Consider the following 20,468-nt stretch of genomic DNA (forward strand, 5'->3'; position numbering starts at 1 on the left):
TGATTCTGTTTCTATAAAACTTAAATTTAGAAAACAGTTCATTTTTAGTACTAATATCTTTACATTTTGTGTGTTTTTTGTTTAGTTTGTTTTTAATAGAAATAGATTTAAGTATGCCATTGGTGATCCATGGTTTTGATTTAAGTTTGATTTGCTGCTTAGTTAGTTTTTTGTATGGAGCATGTTGGTCTAATATTTTTTCAAATTTCTTTAAAAGAAAACTGATAGATTGATTTACATCATCATCTTTTTTAATATATAGGGCCCAGTTAATGTTGGAAACATCTTCAATAAATTTATTTTTGTTAAATTTCTTGAAGCATCGCCTGTAGGATATACTTTTTTTTAGGGTGATTAGTTTTTCTAAGAATGCAGATAAATTGAGCCATATGATCAGATATTGAAATAGTAAGATTGCCAGAGATTTGGTCAGATGAATTGAAGTTTATAAAGATGTTATCAATAAGTGTTTGTGATTTAGCTGTTATGCGTGTTGGCAGAATAATAACAGGATGTAATGAAAAAGAAATAAGTGAGTCAAGGTAGCTAGATATAGGATTTGATTCATTATATTTTAGTATATCCATATTAAATCCTCCATAAGTAAAATACTTTTTTTTCAATATTTAGCTTATCTAATAGTGGAGTTAAATAATTATTAGCGAAATGGTCTTGATTTATAGACAGATGTCAATATATGCAGCCAATTATTATATTTTTTTAAGTGAGGCTTTATAATTTCAACAAAAATGGATTCAAGTTATTTGAAAGAGTAGATCTTTAGGTTGTTGCGAACTATGTAGTTTAAATTAGAGTTTAGATATAGAAGAGCACCCCCTTTTTTAGCCTCAGTGGGTCAATGCTCAATGTTAAAACCGTTTATAGATATGCTTGTTATATTTGAATCATTTACATATAAATTTGACTCAGTAATATCTATTGCCAAAGGTAATGTATTAAGAGTTCATCAATGTGATATGGTAAAGAAGCAATGTTGAGATGAATATAAAGATCTGAATTAGAATTAATTATTTTTATTGAAATCTATGGTGTCATAGTATTTACAATTAATTGAATCTTGAGGATTATTTAGATCTGAAGTTGAATTTCGTGAACTTGATGTAGTGTCAAAAGAATATTGTAAATTAGTATTCTTGTGTGATGATGTTTGGTCAAGCTTAAGGTCAGAATGAGAGCCAAATTGAATAGTCTTAGATGGCATAGTGAAGTATTATGATTTTATAACAACTTGGTTATATTTAGTAATTTATGATTTTAGAAAAAAAATGGAGTTTGTTAGAATATAGCTTGTAAACAGTAATAAATAATAATAAACTCAAGGAGATGAGAGATAATAATACAGTAGCTATAATACATAACATAAAACATTAGCAACTACGTACAAATACAACAAAATAGTAATACAACAATACAACAAAGCAAGTAATACAAGTAATACAACAAATACAACAAAAAGTACTAAATACAACAACAATTATAATAAAAAGTACCAAATAGTGTATAGCAATAACATAATAAAAAATAGCAATAAACAGTACTTTAAAAAAGAAAAACGAGTAATTTTAGCACATAAGCAACAATATCATGCCAATATACATACCAAGATATCATGGAAGTAGTATGATAAATGAATATAAAGGTACACTAAATTAAATACACTTATAATAATCCAGAACAATAAGTACTTAAGTAGTTAAAAAGTTAGAAAGAAAAATAAATAAAAATTGAAATAAAATAAAAAATCAGTAAATAAGCTACCACTTCCAAAAAACAAGTAAGTGGTCTTAAATAACAAATACTCAGAGATAGCAAGAAAAAAAAATCTTCTTGATATTTTCTTGATACTTTAGTTTCTCTACTAGTTCATGCTTCTTTTCTGCTTATCTGATTCGATCTTTTTGTTCAATAAATTGAATCTATCACCCAAGTAATCTTCTCTAGTTTCCAACTTTAAATGATAGAATTCCAAGTTTTAAAGTTTAGAATTTCAAGTTTTGAAGAAATTGAATTCCAACTTTTGAATGAATGGATTTTAAGCCTCCAAACTATAAAAATTCTTTTTTTATTCAAACATTATTATATCAATGATTATAACTTTTCAAACACGTCTCAGTTGTGCAAGTACATTAAATTTTATTGCTCTTTAAAAAAATTCAGTCAATGTAGCAGCACTCCTTGCATGTTTACCTATTTGTCTGTCAATGTAGTAACACTCCTTGCACATTTTACCTAATTGTCAGTCTATGTAGCAGCACTCCTTAAAGGTTCTACCTATTTGTCGGTTGATTATGTAAACAGTAAAAAAATAAAAATAAAAACATTCAGAATGTTTTTTGTTTTTTATAAATAAAAAAACATTTCAGTTTAATAAGTTGCTTTTTTGTGGTTTTAAAATAAAAGGATAAAATTTAATTAGTTTTCTAATTTAAATTTAATGGCTTTCTATTTTAAATTTAATACAGTGTACTTGATTTTGTTTTCTTTCAATACAAAATGTCATTAAAGAAATTAACATTTTTAAACTACTAAAATAGTCCCAGATCAAATTATTAGCCCACCTTATTAATTTCATAGAGTGTTGATTTTGAATGTTTTAACATAGTGACGTTGTGCTGTGGATGTTCCATTGCTAATATTATGAGGTACAGTTGACATAGATGCGGGTTTGAATTCTTTTTAGGCAAAGTTTTTAATTTCTATTTCAAAGAAGTTTTATGTTTTTTAACTATTATTGTTGTTTATTTATAGTTATATTAATCATTTATTTTTTGTTTTTTAATGTTTCATAGAATAAGTGCATCAATGCATACATAAATTGACTTAAATATGAATAGACTCATTGTAGTGTAAAAACATCGACTTAAATATTGATAGGCTTAGAGGAATGTAAATACATCAATTGACTTAAATATGGATTGGCGCACTGGATACATCAACTGAGAATTTTTTAAGTTAAAAGAAAAGCATTAAATTAAAATATTTATATATAAAGGGTTTATAAATTAATTTAATTTACATAAAAAAATTATTAAATTAAATAATACTAGATTTTTTAGGTGAAATAGTCACAGTAATTGATTGTGAAATAGTCAAAGTAACATAATTGTTTAAATAATACATGCATACAAATAAGAAAAGTTTTACATACAAGTAATGGCTATCCTAATTTTATATAACATTAAGTAATTGATTAACAATGATAATCAATTGATTATAGATAATAGTTTTTACTAATTTATATATATATACACACATATATGTATGTATGTGTGTATATATATATATATATATATATATATATATATATATATATATATATATATATATATATATATATATATATATATATATATATATATATATATATATATATATATATATATATATATACATACGCATATATATGTATATACATACTCAATCCATACAATAGCTCACAATTTCCTAATATCATTTTTGTGCTCTTAAGGTAAAACCGTGCTTTATTTTAAAAAAAAAAGAAGAATAATGAAAGAAAAGATTGCAGATGATCTATTTGATAGTCAATGTATATACTGAAGCTCCTTCAACTTCCTGTTTTTTTATGGCGCCATCTGGGTGCCTTTAATTCTGCATTTGTATATGTACATGTGTGTATATATATATATATATATATATATATATATATATATATATATATATATATATATATATATATATATATATATATACATATATACATATATACATATGCATATACACATATATATATATATATATATATATATATACATATATACATATGCATATACACATCTAGTGTTATTTAGTGTGTATATATATATCAGGCAACCAAAAAAGTTTGTGCGGTTTATCCTCATTGCCTATTTCTAAGAAATGAATTACGAAAACTGGTTGTGGTGGGGGGATAATTTTGCATATAAATTAAAGCTTGTTTTAAGGAGAATCAATCAGTGTGTTTCATAAGTTCTATTAGTGCGTTTTAAATTTAAAAGTCTTAAGTTTAAAAGTCATAAGTCTTTAGACTTATGGCTGTGTCAACTGCGATAACTCGCGCCTGTTTGCTTTGAGAATTTAATCTTGGAACCAAAGCTGCAGAAGCTTGTCGTAAGATATGCGCTGCTTTTGGGGAAGGTACCATAGCAGAACAGACAGGTCAAAAGTGGCTTAAAAAATTTTCTTCTGGAAATGAAAACCTTGAAGATGAACCAAGATCTGGAAGACCATCCATCCTAAACAACGAGGATATCAAGCTGGCAATCGAGCAGGACTCCAGTCAAACATGTCAGGACCTTGCTTTAAGATTTAATGTGAGTGATGAAACTATTCGTTTACATTTGCACCAACTTGGAAAACGTTGGAAGTTGGAACGTTGAGCAAATGGGTACCTTATGAGTTAAGTGAAACAAACATGCTACAGCGCTTAACCATTTGTTCTTCATTGCTTACCCGTCACAATTTAGTGCCATTTTTTGACCGGATGTTGACGTGCAACGAAAAATGGATTATGTACTGCAACAAAAAACGAACATATCATTGGCTAGCCAGTAACGATCCAGTACCAATGACTCCTAAACCAAGCATTCACCAACAAAAGGTTTTACTGTGTGTATGGTGGACTATAGCAGGTATCGTTCACTATGAGTTGCTACCAAGTGGACAAACCATTACTGCTGAGATATACTCAGCCCAATTGGACAGAGTTTCGGTTGCTCTTCATCAAAAACAAGCAGCTTTGGCAAACAGAAAAGGTGTTTTATTCCACCAGGTCAACGCCAGACCGCACACCGCAATAAGCACGCAGGAAACTCTAGCATATTTACAATAGGAGATTCTACCTCACCCTCTGTATTTACCAGACCTTGCGCCAAGCGACTATCACCTGTTTTTGGCCCTGGATAATCATATGAGAAATCGACAGTTTCGAAATTGAGAAGATCTCGAAAATGAGTTAATTCAATTTTTTAGCTACACAAGACTTTTATAAAAATGGAATATACCAGCTTGTTTCACGATGAGAGAAAGTTATTCTTGCTGAAGGAGACTATTTTTCAGAATAAACTTTAAAACTTTTTTTTTTGTGTATTTATTTATGGATCTGCAAAACCGCACAAACTTTTTCGGTTGCCTGATATATATATATATATATATATATATATATATATATATATATATATATATATATATATATATATATATATATATATATATATATAAATTATGTTAGTGTATTCTACAAATAGAGTGTTAAATGTTCTTAAAGAACAGAGCAATAATAAATAAGTAAAACCACTTCTCTAATTTTCTTCTACTGAAGAAAATATTTACATAATACATGTACATAAGAAGAAAATATTTACATAATACATGTATATGAGAAGAAAATTAGATAAGTGTTTTTTACTATATATATTTTTAAGTGTTTATATATATATATATATATATATAAATATAAATTCTGTCAGTGTACTTTACAAATAGAGTACTCCACATTCTTAAAGAACTGAGCAATAACTAATTAGTTTTTCAGTAGGATAATCTGCAAGAAACTTTTTCTGATTAACCTACGAAAAGAGAAACAAGTTGTTGAAGAGAAAAATTAGATATGTGTTTTTTAAATTTTAAAAAAAGAAATAAAATTTAAAAAAAAAAACCTTTTTTTTGGCAAGTGCTTTTTAATGCACTCGCAAAGTTTTTGCAGGCATGTGGACAAGCACGAAAAGGCTTGAGCGCAAAATCCCTCACTCATGATTTAGTTGCACAAGAAACATCATTAATGGCATCATGACATTTGATATATGGATTTATTGATATATATATATATATATATATATATATATATATATATATATATATATATATATATATATATATATATATATATATATATATATATACAGGAGCGGATCGAGGCTGTAGCAAGTGTAGCAAATGCCACAATCAGTTTTTTTTCTCTTGTTTTTTTTTTTACATACATTTTTTTTTTCATGCAAAAGAGAAAAATAATTTAAATAAGATATGCAGGTTACAAGTAATCAAAATGTGGCGCTTCAAAATTTTATTTAAAACTGTATTTGAGCCAAGTTGACTATGTTACGGAAATATTTTATTCGGAAAAATTAAATGCTTCACTGAAAAAACCATGTTTTTATCGGGTTTTGTCTCACATGCCCATAAATTTTTGAAAGAATGTCAAACATTTCGCAGCGTATCAACTTAAATTGAACTGGGAGTAAAATAAAATGGCAAATTGACTGTAGCAACTGTAGCAAAAGTCAATTTGTTATACTTTGAAACAACTCTATACATACCCCCGATAATTTTTTATATATTGAGCGTATTTACATTCAATCATTTGATTAACAAGGAGGTCTTACGTAGTGACTAAAAGTCATCAAGCAAGAACCTGTAGCAAAAAAAAAATTGTGTAGCAAAGACAGAATTTCTGTAAAATATCCAATCTCCGTTAATAAAACTTCTTTTAATAAAGTGGGTAGCAAACATTAAAGGAAGAGGTTTTATAATTATAAAAACTAAATTAAATAGTACCGTCTGTTGGTTTATTTATTTAACCTATTATAAAAATAATGAAATTTGTTTATGTTTATAAAAAATGGTGAAATGTGTTTATTGCCGTTCTACGAGTTATTTATCAAAGAAGAAGTCAAACTATTTTAAAATGTTTTAAAAAATTTATAGATTTCCAAGAGACAAAGAGCAGAAAACATGTTGGATAGAACGTTTACCTTATGCGAGTTTTAAAACGTCTAGCAACACTTTATTATATGATCTGATAGACATCAAAACTATAAAAAGGTTCAACTAAAATGCACAATTTTCCTCTCAGATCGATTTTTAGTTCTAAAATTGCAAAGGAACCTTCTACTACTTTTTTTTAATTTGGAAATTTCTGCTAGGAAATTACTACTATTATTCTCTGTGACAAGGAGCATGTTACAAAAATGTTATTGTATCAGGAAGTTGCTGTTTTTGGAAAACCAATGATATAAATTCTCTTTCGAAAATGATTATAATATAGATATAAATCAATGTAATAAATATCTTTCCATGTTATTGACGCATTTCCGATCAAGATGGAAAGACTAGAATTTAAAGAATCTGCATGAATATCATAAATTTTCCTAAGTTAAAGGCTCAGTTTTAATTAAAAATTACAATACAGTTTTATTAGACAATTGCCATAGGAATTGTCTAATAAAGTTGTATCAAAGAAACTTTCTACTGCTTTTTTTTTTAGCTTCTACTAGGAACTATTGTTCCCTTTGACAAGGTGTATGTTACAAAAATGTTATTGTATCAGGAATTTATTAAACTTGCTTTCACATAATGGAAAACTTTTAATCTAAAAAGTGTGGGCATATGTTTAAGGTTCAATAATGATTAAAAAGCTTCCTCAGAGATGTAAATGATAAACAAACAAAGTTTGTTTTGGATTTTGGCGATACAGCATTATGCATGAAACAATTCAGAAAATAGGCATAAAATATCAATGCATGTCACAAGGCATTTTGCAAATTATTCATGTGAAGAAATAATCTAGCTGGTTAAAACGCTATTAAGAGAAACACTTTTGTTACAAATATGTTATGTTAGGAAAATTTGTTACAGAACTACTTGAAACAGAATTTAAAAATTTAAGAAAAGTATCGTAAGACATATTTTTTTAAGTGTTCTTCGAAACCAAAGAAGTCTCTTGTTTACATTAACATGTATTTTGAAATTATGATTTGCTTAACGAATATGAAATTTTGCCAGTATAATGTTTTATTTTTTTAAACTTTAGTCAATATCTAAAATCATTTGAAATAGGTGGATTAAAATGTCCTTTTGACAATACTGTTTAATGGCTTTTCTTCAATTTGATTAAAGATAAAGTTTATTTGACTTCCATATTCAATACTTTTATGCTTTAATGCATTACTTAATTGAAATTGAGTGTTATCGTCACAATATACTTTCCTATATTCACTTATAAAAAACTGAAAACTTTCTACACCCAAATCAAACAAAGAACTATGTTGTTTTAAACAAAGAACGACCATATTAAGTTTGTCTTGTTAGGTTGACATTTATTCATTGACACTTTTGTATTTATAACTTGCTGACATTTGTTGATCAATATCATTATCAATCAATCATTAATCAAGATCAAGATCATTAATCAAGATCATTAATCATTAATCAAGATCAAGATCAATATCATTGTTGATCAGTATCATTATTCATTGTAATATGCCTGGAGTTTGCTATTTTGGGATTTTAAAAGCATTCCTTATTTATTTAAAGCAATATATTTTTATTGAAACGTTTATTTACTATTTTTTATTTTATTTGAAACCTGTTTCTTTTTTTCATTACTTGACAAAAAGTTTATTGTAATGAAGTATATTATTAAAAATATGAAAATATTTATAAATTATTTTTATAGATTTATGTAAATCGTTGAAGTGTCTATTTTAATTTTCAGATATTTTATAAGGTAAGCCTTCAGATATTTTATAAGGTAAGATATTTTATAAGGTAAGTTAAGATATTTTATAAGGTAATAGAGTATGTGTTTTAAAACAAATTTTGATTAAATAAAAAAATTGAATTTTAAATAAATTTTGATTAAATTTGCCATTTTCATTTACAAATATTAACCTCCAATTTTTTTGCAGACCAAAACATTTTAACAGTCACAAATATTTTGTTAATTTAAATATATAGATAAATTTACATGATAATGTTTTGTGTATTATTTGGCATAAATATATTGACTGGCAATAGGAATACCAAGAACTAAATTTAAATACATCGACTGAGGATAAGGGTTCGTTTAGGGTTTTAGTCATTATTAAAAATCATAAAAAACAAGTAAACTACTATTTCGTTAAAAAGTATTCATTTTAACTAGATAGTTTTAACGTCGCGTAAATCAGGTAACGTTCTTCCGCTCTAACTCATGTATCACTACAAGCCACTGTACATCCTAGGCTAGCAATTTCATTATGCCTGCAAATTTAGCTCTTTTAAATCGGCATATGTAGATCATATAGTACAGTCGGCAAACTTGAACTTTTCGTACTGTCGGCAAATGTGAAAAGCGAGGACCTTTTTTTTTTTTTAGACCAAAAAATATTTATGGCATTTTTGCTACAGTCAATAAAAATCCTGGATCCGCCCCTGATATATATATATATATATATATATATATATATATATATATATATATATATATATATATATATATATATATATATATATATATATATATATATATATATATATATAATATATATAGGGTGTTTCATAAGTTGTGAAGGTGCTTCTGATTTAAAAAATTTAAACAAATAATCAAGAAAAAATGTTTTTTATAATTTTATAAAAATATTATATGTGGCTATTGAACTAGCTCTTCCTATAGTTCTTCAAGTAAATTTAAAGAAAGTATTGCACATGAGATGAAAACCAGCAGGCCATTTCATTGGACTTTCTTTGCCCATCCATCATTGAAGAAACCTTCAATTAAGCCAGATTCTTACTAGACAGGAATAATAGACTGATGAGTTTGCCACAGGTAATTGTTTGTACTGACTAGAATAGACCCAATAGCAACAATTATGAGGATTTATAATACTGTTCAGCATGAATTGACTTTTATTTGATTTTGATTAAATAATTTTGTTTAGAAAATTGGAATTTTCTTCAAATTTTCACAACATAATATCACTAAACTTCTTCATTCTTTTGTTAAAATCATCTTTACTTATCTTGCACTGTACTTGGTCTGAATGGTCTAAAGCCTACTACTTGAACAACACATATATAGCTGCTCATGTTCATCCCTATTTCGATGTGCCCTTTCGAATTAAAAATCATCAGATTCTCAAACTATTTCTCTAACATTTTGAATGTTTTGGAATACCTTGCAGCTTCCACTGAAACAGTAGAAAGAGAGCAGCTGGATATTTCTTGCTTGTAAAAACTCCCTCTCGTCCTAAAATTTTCAATCAAATTTAGAATCATTTTCTCATGTGATGGCGGAGTAGCAAAATAATTTTTCCATTGTCTTCTAACTTCTTGAAAATTTTTAAATTAAAATAAAAAACTAAAAAAAACTTGAATTCTCTCTTTGATTGAATGTTGTGAAGTCGTACTTTTTTTACTTATATCTTAATGAACAATTATACTTTATATATGTATATATTTTTAATAAATATATTATAATTAGGAGCAATTTTAATTCAAAAGCATGTACACAACTTATGAAATAGCCTGTATGTAGCAAAAAGTTTCAGCAGGCAGTACCTATGTATGAAGGACATTGACTGAAGGTTTATGCAGAAATCACCACCACCACCACAACCACCACCACCACTACCACCACCACCACCACCACCACCATCATCATCATCATCATCATCATCATCATCATCATCATCATCATCATCATCATCATCATCATCATCATCATCATCATCATCATCATCATCATCATCATCATCGTCATCATCATCATTCTAACAATACTAAACAAATAAAGTCATACCTGGAAATCTTTTTAGAGGTCTTAGTTTTTACCTAAAAGTTAAGAAATGTATTTAATATACGCACATTAATGACAATGTCATTATTGTGCATGTATGAATGAACAAGATAAACAAATAAACTTTTGTAGATAAAAATAGAAAGAAGCACCATAAAAAAATGTTATAATAAAATTAATTTAAAACAACAATATAAAAATATACAAAATAAAGTTCATAAAATTTGGTAAAAGGCTACATTTTTTAGAAAGCATTAGTTTGACTAAGAAATATAAAAGAAAGCATTAGGAAGTTTGAATAAGAAACCATCATGATTGTTTTTCTGATATAAGCTACATAAGATTTTTTGTCATTCTCAAAAAAATTCAAATTTATCAACTTTCAAGTTTATACTAGTTAACCACTTAACTGTATTAAATATATTAAATTGTTATTAATAACCAAAAAAAGCAGCACTTACGTATTTTCTAAAAAACAATCCAAGAAAATCCTATCCCCTCAAAAAAGTTATTTTCTTTTTTTAAATTATTTTAAAAGTACTTTAATAAATATATTATCTCTCAGAACTTGAAACATAAAAATCCCCTAACTGACAAAAACCAGACTTTTGGCTTCAAGTTAAAACAAAATATTTAGAAAATTTTGAAAATGATCTATTACACTTGATTACAGTCATCAAACTTTATTCGTTTCTGAGATATATGACCAATAAAACCACCGAGTCAGGTAGATATGGGAAGTATGGTTCTAAGAGCAGATTGTAGATAGTAGAGCTGTGCAGTAGGAACCCAGAAGAGTAGTGAGACTCATAGTAAGTGACAATAAAATAGTGAAGTTGCATCTACATGCTTTTGTTATCGAAAAAAATTGAAAAAATAAACAATTTAAAATCCTCAATTTTTTATTTAACTTTCAAAATTTCCAAGCATGTTAAAGAAAAATCCTTTTTTATCAAATTTAACTTTAGTTACTTTTTTATGCTTGTTTTACATTTAACAGTTTTATGCTTGTTTTACATTTATAGTTTTTTTTTTTTTAAATCAATTTACTAATTCATTTTTTGTTAATTAATTTATTTATTAATAATTATTTACTATTTATAGTTTCAAGTTAAATAATTTCTTTCATTCCATTATGAAAGTGCTAATATACAAAAGTGTTTAATCTACTTATAATAGTATTTAAATGCATCACCAGATAAACCATAATCATGCCTGTAGGAAAATATTTTTATAGAATTTTGTTAATAAACTTTATGTAACAAATTTATGAAAAGATGATTTTTTTAAGTTTTGAAATTGCTTTTTAACAAAAGTTTTTAAGATTGATTAAGATTGATCTCAGAACGAACATCGATTAGTAATGATTAACTAATTTATGAGATTTCGTTAAAACCAAAATATTAAAAAAAAATTGTTGCTAGTTTTTTTGTTTTTTTGACCATTAAGAAATTGAACCATAAGCAATTACCCTCTCATTTAAAAAAAACAAAAACTAAATTGCAAGAAAGCAAAATATAAGACAAAAATGTTGCGTTATGTTTTAAGAAATAAATGGTATAAGTTTAAAAAAGCTTAAGTTTTTAAAATTAATGAATTTTTTTTTCAAACAACATTTAAATATTATTGATAACTTTTTTTTATAACAATATTATTTAATTTTGAGATATATTTTATAAATATAAACACTTTAAATGATTTTAAACATGGTTTCAAATTAAATTTAATTACAATGCCGTATTTTGAAATATGCAACTGATGTAATTTAACTTTTAACGATCTAAATATGGATATTGAGCATTTATTTGCATGGAGTTACATTTATTACATATGGAGTTACATATGGAGTTTTTACTTGCACTGAACTTTTCAGTTATGCAACAAAATTCTCATAAAAAAGCTTCTAATTCCATTCCAATTAAACAGGTTAACCTTTTTCAAAAAACCCCAGCTTCCGTAGCTAAAATCTCAATTGAACTCTTCTACAGCTTGTGGTCCAGACAACATTTCTGTCATAGTTTTACAAAAGTATTTTCTAGAACTCTCTTAAATTTTCTCTAAACTATTTAATAAGGGCTTGACTGAATCTCGGTTTCGTGCCTGCAGGAAAATAGCATGTGGTTTGTAAATTTTAACTCCATCAAAACTCAGTAATTACTGTAAACTATCGCAATGCTGTCGATATTCTTAAATTGAATGGCAACCTTCTTACTGAGTCCACTTCTTTATGTCTTCTTGGATTATATTTCACTACTGACCTCTCATGGAAACCATATATATAACCGAGTGCTAAGTTAACATCTGCAAAGGTAGCTTCTCTTTATCATGCTCACCATTTTCATTTCACCTGATCATTAAGAAATTGAACCATAACAAGATAAACAAATAAACTTTTGTATTCTCATTAAATTTAATTCTTTTTTCCATTCTCTACCTCAACAAATTTCTTACTCATCTCTGTATAGAATACTGATGTCATGTTTGGGCTGGTCCTTCTAATGATGCTCTTTCTCATCTAGAAAAGGTCCAAAATCAACTTGTAAACATAGTTTGACCTGCTCTATCTGCCAAGCTTGAAACCCTCTCCCATCATTGTAAAGTTGCATCTCTTTCTTTTGATAATCTCAAGAAATGCCTTATTATTTTAATTTTTTTCAAAATTATTGACTTAAAAATTAATAATTTTAGGAGCTAAAATGGAGGCTGTCACCTGAAATCGCTGGTGAAAAATGTTAATAGTATTATTACTTTATCTTGAGTTTACAAAAAAAAAAATTAGATTCATGCATTGTCATTATTTTAATATTTGATCAAACTAAGCACTTAAAAATGACATTGTGTCCGAATTTACTTAAATTTTGTAACGAAAGATTTTATTCAATATAGTGTTATTTAATAACTGTTTAGTAAATATTCATATTGTGGGCATATAAAGGGGGGAAAAGGTAACTCTTTAGAGGTTTGATACCTCTATAGAATTTTTTTAATTTACCGTTAGAACCAGTTCTAACAATAAATTAAAAAAAGATTATGATCTAGACATTTTAATGAATGAAATCAAAATGAAAATTTCTGTAAGGGACTCTCTATAAAGTGCAAATGGTGATACTTGCATCAGAATAATGGACACGTAAAAAGATATCAAACTACTTTGAAGTGTCGTTACCATCTCATGTTTAAAATGAGAAAAGGATTCTATCATTACCAGGAAAAAAAATTGGAAACCCTCTTTCCCCAGAAACAGCCCAGTTTGTAATTAAAGTAAATAACATATTGTAAGGCATTTTGTAACATGTCTAAAAAGACTTACAAATTATACACGTATGTAACATGATTTAAGATGTTTTTATAACATTTATGCAACTGCAAATAAAAACAACAACCTATTTTAAATGGAGAACTGAAAACTTAAATTTTGAGGAAAACACCAGCTTTAAGGAACAAACCCTTTATTTTGGTTTAACTTTATTTCAAGGGAAAATAGTATCCTCATCAAGTTATAATATATAAAAACCAAAACATTAATTTCTGAAAACAATATGAATATTGTAGTGAAAACTCAGTAAAAAGAAAAATGAGTGCAAACATGACAAAAAAAAAAAAAAAGGAAATATACAGTTGTGAAAAAAACATTTTCATGAAGTTTTTAAAAAAATTCACCTAGCTAAAATACACTTATTTATACATGTCTTCCCGGGAAGCACATGCGGTCGCACATCTTGTACGTCCACATTTTAAATGTATTTACAATACTTGATGGTTGTCTAAAACTGTTTTCTTTACATTGCCCAATTTTTAACGTTAAGACTAATTACTTGAGATAACAAAAATAACGACTGCTCTGTTAAAAAAAATGTATTTAAAAACTTAAAAAAATGTTTCAAATAGGCTCCTAAAAGTTTCATTAAAAAAGTTCAGTAATATAACAATGCAGATTGACAATGCGTCAATAACAAAAGTTCATCAGGAAATAAACTTTTGTTTTAAATGCATAATTTGGAGAATCCAACAAAAGTGCAGATATTTCACTAACATCATTATGTTAGTGAAAAACAATTAAATACTTTATATTTGAACATTTGTATTAATGACTTTTTATTATTTTATTTAAAAAACTTGTTTAAAAATGAAAAAAAATTTTTACAAATAAAAAACAATTAGTTAAAAACAGTAAAGGTTAGCAAAAACGTTTAAAAAAACAAACTTTAAAATTGTCCTTTTTTATAGCGCAAATAATAAAGTATTTCCTTAATATACTGATTGATGAAAGTTGCAAATAAATTGTATATCAATAAATTTTTGCTTCTATTACATTCTTATCTGTTTTCTTTCTAAATAACAAACTTCCTAAAAAATAACAAACGAAAAAAAAAGAAAACAAAAACAGTAAAAGATTTAGGTATATATTTTATTTTGACAAAATTTTTTCTTGTTTTAATTTTCAATTTTTTTTTCAGTTTTTTTGTTTAGATGTTCTATTTCGTATATTACTCGATTCATTTCTTCAAGTATTGCTGTTTTATTCTTGTAGTTTCTTACGTGTTTATTTTGCAGTAAATTCTCAAAATACTTACTATATAGAAACGGAAGGCATGAACAAATCTATGTTAAAGTAATGATATACAATAAACATTTTTGCCAGTGATTTTGGGTGACAACCTCCGCTTTATCTCCAAAAATCAATAATTTACAAGTCAATTATTTTGAATAAAACAATAAACAAGGCATTTCCCGAGACTCATATTGTTTTTTTGGCTAAACTAACTTTTTGTTAGAAGTTTCATGATGTTTATCTTATTCAGATTTTTTTTTTGTTTAGTAGTATTTTCCTAGAGTTACAAACTCACATTTTTGGTATATCTTATACAATTAGAATGCCCTGAATTAGGAATGAGGTCAGCAATAATTTCCTGACCTTAATCTGCTTGAGATCAACATCAGATTGGCAAAAAAACTTGATACAAAGGTTTTACAAAAAAAATAGAAATAATTCAGCAATTTTTTGTCGACCTCAATCACTTTTAGGTCAGCACTTAGATTGGAATTGTCAAATGCCCACCCTAATTCTGAGGGCTGATTAGATATATTCAAATTATATAATAATTATATTGTAAAAGAATTTACAATATAGTGCATATAGTAATTTATATTTACTGACTTTTTTTTTTAATGTTTAGGTTGGAATAATAGTATACATACAGTTTTTTCTCAAAAAGAAGAAAATAACAATAAATAATTAAAACATTTTTTTCATTATTTTTCATGTAGTTTTTATTAGTAAAACCAAACAAAAAAGGACTTACAACAGACTTTGGAGTAGAGCCATTACCACCAAGTCGCTCAAAAACACTTTTTTTTTTTGAAGAATCTAGAGCATCACCAGTAGCTATTCTTCTCCCAGAATCAATAGTTACTTTGCGTGTTGATGACATTTTAGCAAACTTATATTTAATCCAAAGCAGATTTTTTCAAATTGTATTCTATAAAGATATTTATTACTGTTAAATATATAACTATTGGCAATAATTTTAGATTTAACAGTAATAAATAAGTTGTTGACTAGGTAATAGTCTTTTGCCTAATCAATAACTATTGCCTAAGTATTCAATACTGTATTGTTATGGGTAATTTTATGTGTAAATATGTTCAATGTATTTACACATAAAAAATTGAGAATATATTTTGAGTTATGAAAGATCTGAATGAAAAGATTGACACTTTGCAAAATGACATCTTTTTAAGAATAGTATTAGTTTAGAAAATAACCATCATCACATAATACAATTTCAAAATATACACATTTAAATAAGAATGAGCTTTTTATTTTTAATTTTTTTTCCAAGAAATTTTTGCAGCAGCGTATCTAATACATTTATGAAATTTTAATGGAGCTTAAATTTTAAATTTCAGAAAGCAAATTTCCATAACAATAAACATTAAATCAAAGAAATTCAAATATGAGTTTAAAAAACAATATTAATTATCGATTTTTTTTTCTTTTTTGATTAAGCAAATCGGGTGAAAGTTTATTTTTATCTCATCATCCGATGAAAAAATAATGGTGCGCGATCCTTATAACCTTTATTGATAATGCAGACTGGCGTTATGTTAGACTAGGGTGTTATATCAAAAATATATATTATATCATGTTATATCAAAGTATAATACAGTGGCTTGCCATATTTTTAGACTTAACAAGAAAAAAACAAATTACGTAGACAATATGATTTTCGTGGACAATTTTTTATCATTTAAAGATATTTTAGATGATAAAAATCATGGCTAAATAAAAATCAATATTTTTTAAAAAATGTCTTTTTACTGCAATTACGCTTTGTATGCGCCGTGGTATACTCAAAATACTCTTTTTAACCGCTGTTTGCAGCTCTTCACTGTAGTTCCACACATATATTAGTTTTTCAATCAACTTCTGCTTTATTGCTATTGTACTTTTGGCCATTTCCCGCTTAAGCAGCTTCCATACAGTCTCAATTGGATTTAAATCCGGAGAATTTCCAGGTCAATCCAAGACACCAATGTGCCCCATCATGCATAAAAATATATATTTTTCTTTTTTTGTGTATTAGTCTATCATTAGGAATTTCCTTATACTGATCTTGTCTTATTGCCCCTTTTACAATATACAGCCTTCCAGTACCATGAAAATTAATTACCGACCACACCATGACAGATGTAGGATGCTTTACGTTTGGTACACTGCGTAAAGCATTGTACCAACCGTACAATGTGTACAATGTACTGAGTGAAATTTTTCACCTACTCTTCTTCTGACAACGTTATATTTGTCACTCCTGACCTGAGAAATGCTCTCATCTGTAAAAAAAACCTAGTTTAAAAAGATACCAAAATCAAGTGAAACTTTACCATTAAAGATTTTTCTTCAGAATTACTTTTTTCCGGTCATCCTCTGTTAATTTTTTATATTTTTTTGCCCAGTTTAGACGTTTCTTCACTATAATGGGTGTTAACTTTAATTAACGTGCTGGCCGACGTGAAGTTAAACCAAATTCTTTAAGACGTCTCTGGACTGTACGTCGGGAAAATAGTTCTCTGTTCATTGACAATCTTGGTCAATAAGTTGACAGGGTGTTTTCTTTGTTGTAAACAAATATCCCTAATTTTTCTGGCAGTCCTGGGTGTTGTTAACCTTTTTCTACCACAAGCGCTTTTACGAGCAGGTTGTAAAGGTATGTCAAAATCTAGTTTTTGCTTCACTATTTTCACTGTGCTTTAAGAAATGTTGAGTATCTCAGCTATCTTATATTGTGAAATGCTTGTATTTTTTAATAGTCGACGAACTTCACCTAGTTTTTGTGGAGAAATATCACATCCCCTCCCCATTGCTAAAAAAAGAAGGTAATATTTAATAAGATTGTGTACTTATCCATAAAAAAAATAATTTTATGTATTTTTGTTTAAAAAATGAGAGTATTAAGATATATATTCCTTAGCGATTAATAAAATATAATTGTTAGTCATACAATAATCTTCACAATGCACAGTGGGCCAGTAGGTGGACAAAATGGGAAAAATTTTAGTTGACTAATCTTGAAAACCTATTTAATTTTAGTATCTACATATATTAGGAGAAATCTATTGATAATTTATTTATATTAAATCCCTTAGTTACCAGGACTCTAAGCATTTAAATATTGAGATAAAATAATAAAAAAAAAAATTATAAATAAGTAATTAACGGTGACATCAACGTTGTGTTATATTTCAATTACATCTACGTTTTTGAAACAAAAAATTAGTACATGTTATTCTAGAGTATTTAGAGATAAGAAAAACCTATGTGTGAAATAAAGTTGTCATAGCATGTTATCTCAGTTATACTTTGAAAATCACAGATTAAAAAAAAAATTTCTTAAGAAACTTATTTTTTGCCGCACAATAACTAATAATTACCACAATTTGCCATGTGTTGTCTTATATTTATTTGAGCTATATGATGCTTCAATCGAGTTTTAATTGATTGCTCGTCCCCTTAAATCCCCGTTCAGATTTTATGTATGTTTTAACTTGGTTGCTATGGTACTAAATTTTGCATAGCAACAACTCATTTTTACATTAACGTTGTTTTAACAGCATTTTACTTGCGCTAAATACACAATTTTGGGGGTATGTATCAAAATGAGATTCAGAATTCTTATGAGGTTAACTTTTTTTGGTTACTATGGATACCTTACTTTGCATAACATAGCAACAACATATTTTCGGTAGTTGTTAGTAATTTAATTACTAACACTGACAGTAATTTAGTTACTTTTAATTTTAATTACTAACACTTGTAGTAACTTAATTACTAACAAGTATTAGTAGTCCAGGCGGCATATATATTATAACATTTTACTTTTAAATACAAAATACTTGTTACAATAATTATTTAGATATGGTTTTGTTAAATTTAGACATTCATAACTTTCTCCAAAAAAACAATCTTAGTATTTCAAAACAAAATATTTCTGAAGATATATTAAAATTTATTCAGCCAAAATTTGCTGATTTTAAAGACGTTGATTTTAGACATGCTGTTCAACGATTTGTTTACTTGTATAAAAAAAAGTGGAAATCTGCAAACTATACTGTGAAAAATTTTGAAAAGAAGTTTGTGAACTGGCTTAATGAATATTTAATTGTCAGAAAAAAAGACAATGAACCAACTGCAAGTAGACGTGGTCGAAAACCAGTTGCATTTGATAATAGTTCTAATAAAACTAAAAAACGGCGTGTATCTTGTTTAATTGAATCTCATTCATCCAATGAATTATTTTTTGCTGCTAATAAAAAATTTAGAGATGAATCTGTTGTTATTGCTGCCAAGAATGTTTTAAATATATCAAATACAGATAAAGCAACTAAATATTCGAAGACGAAGCACTGGCTTTAATAATTGATGCAAGTCTGACAAAAGCTTCCTATCAATTGATTAGAAGCGGAGCCTTGGAGAAAATTGAAATGTTATCCTGCAAACATAACAGTGGAGGACTATTCAGCTTCAGTTCCTTTAAAAGATTTAATGACTCATACTTTGCAAAGAATCTGTGCAGTTCAGGAACCTGTGCTAAGGCACTTGATATTGAACGACAATGCAATAAAAACAATGACACTAACGTGTAAGGCTGGTTTTGATGGTGCTACTGGCCAAAGCATTTATAAACAAGTTTTATCAGAACCCGACATTAACAGAGATTTAAAGCGTGAAGAATCATTATTTATTACTTGTCTTGTCCCATTGGATTTAACTGGATTTAACAACAGCAACGAAAAGGTGCCTATTTGGAGAAATCAAAAGTCGTCCTCCACAGCCTATTGTAGACCCATAAGATTTGCATACAAAATGGAATCCAAGGAATCTGTGATTGAAGAAGATCAGTACATTAAAAGTGAGATAGAAAGCTTAGGTATGATTTTATTAGAGGTTTGCGGATCTTCTATTGAAGTGAATTGTATTATTGAACTTACAATGATTGATGGGAAGGTTCAAACAATATTATCTGAAAAAAATAACTCATACCAATGCTGTTCAGTGTGTGGTGTCTCTCTAAAAAATATGAATAGTCTTGATATCCTTAATATAGATTATACTAACAGAGAGTTCAAATATGGTCTTTCCAGTCTTCATGCATGGATTCGATTTTTTGAGATGTTATTGCACATTGCATATAAAAAAGAAACAAGTAAGTGGCAAGCAAGATCTAAAGAACACATTTTATGAACAAAATGGGACTTGTTGTTGATTTCCCTAAAAGTGGTGGTTCTGGAACAAGTAATGATGGCAATACCTCAAGGCGCGCTTTTACAGCATATGAACAAACAGCTGAAATTCTGGGTATTGACCAAAACCTTATATTCAGATTTTACATTATCTCGG

General features: G+C 27.3%; 1 protein-coding gene across 4 annotated transcripts in view; it reads right to left on the reverse strand.

Moving 5' to 3' along the window:
* LOC100212507 (uncharacterized protein DDB_G0283697) overlaps positions 1-16,107 on the reverse strand; it is an 85,803-nt gene extending 69,696 nt beyond the window's left edge. For 2 of the 4 annotated variants that reach the window (XM_065788145.1, XM_065788144.1), the window contains exons 1-2: positions 15,874-16,072; positions 10,574-10,605 (exon numbers count right to left, since the gene is read on the reverse strand). In XM_065788145.1, coding sequence (XP_065644217.1) covers positions 10,574-10,605; positions 15,874-16,002 — 161 coding nt within the window. In that variant the 5' untranslated portion in view covers positions 16,003-16,072. Of the gene's footprint in view, positions 1-10,573; positions 10,606-15,873 lie in introns of all 4 variants that reach the window. The other 2 variants (XM_065788142.1, XM_065788143.1) reach the window with 2 other exon arrangements.
* Between the last annotated feature and the right edge of the window lie 4,361 nt (positions 16,108-20,468).

The sequence above is a fragment of the Hydra vulgaris genome, chromosome 01 (assembly GCF_038396675.1).
Source record: "Hydra vulgaris chromosome 01, alternate assembly HydraT2T_AEP".
Taxonomy (NCBI): domain Eukaryota; kingdom Metazoa; phylum Cnidaria; class Hydrozoa; order Anthoathecata; family Hydridae; genus Hydra; species Hydra vulgaris.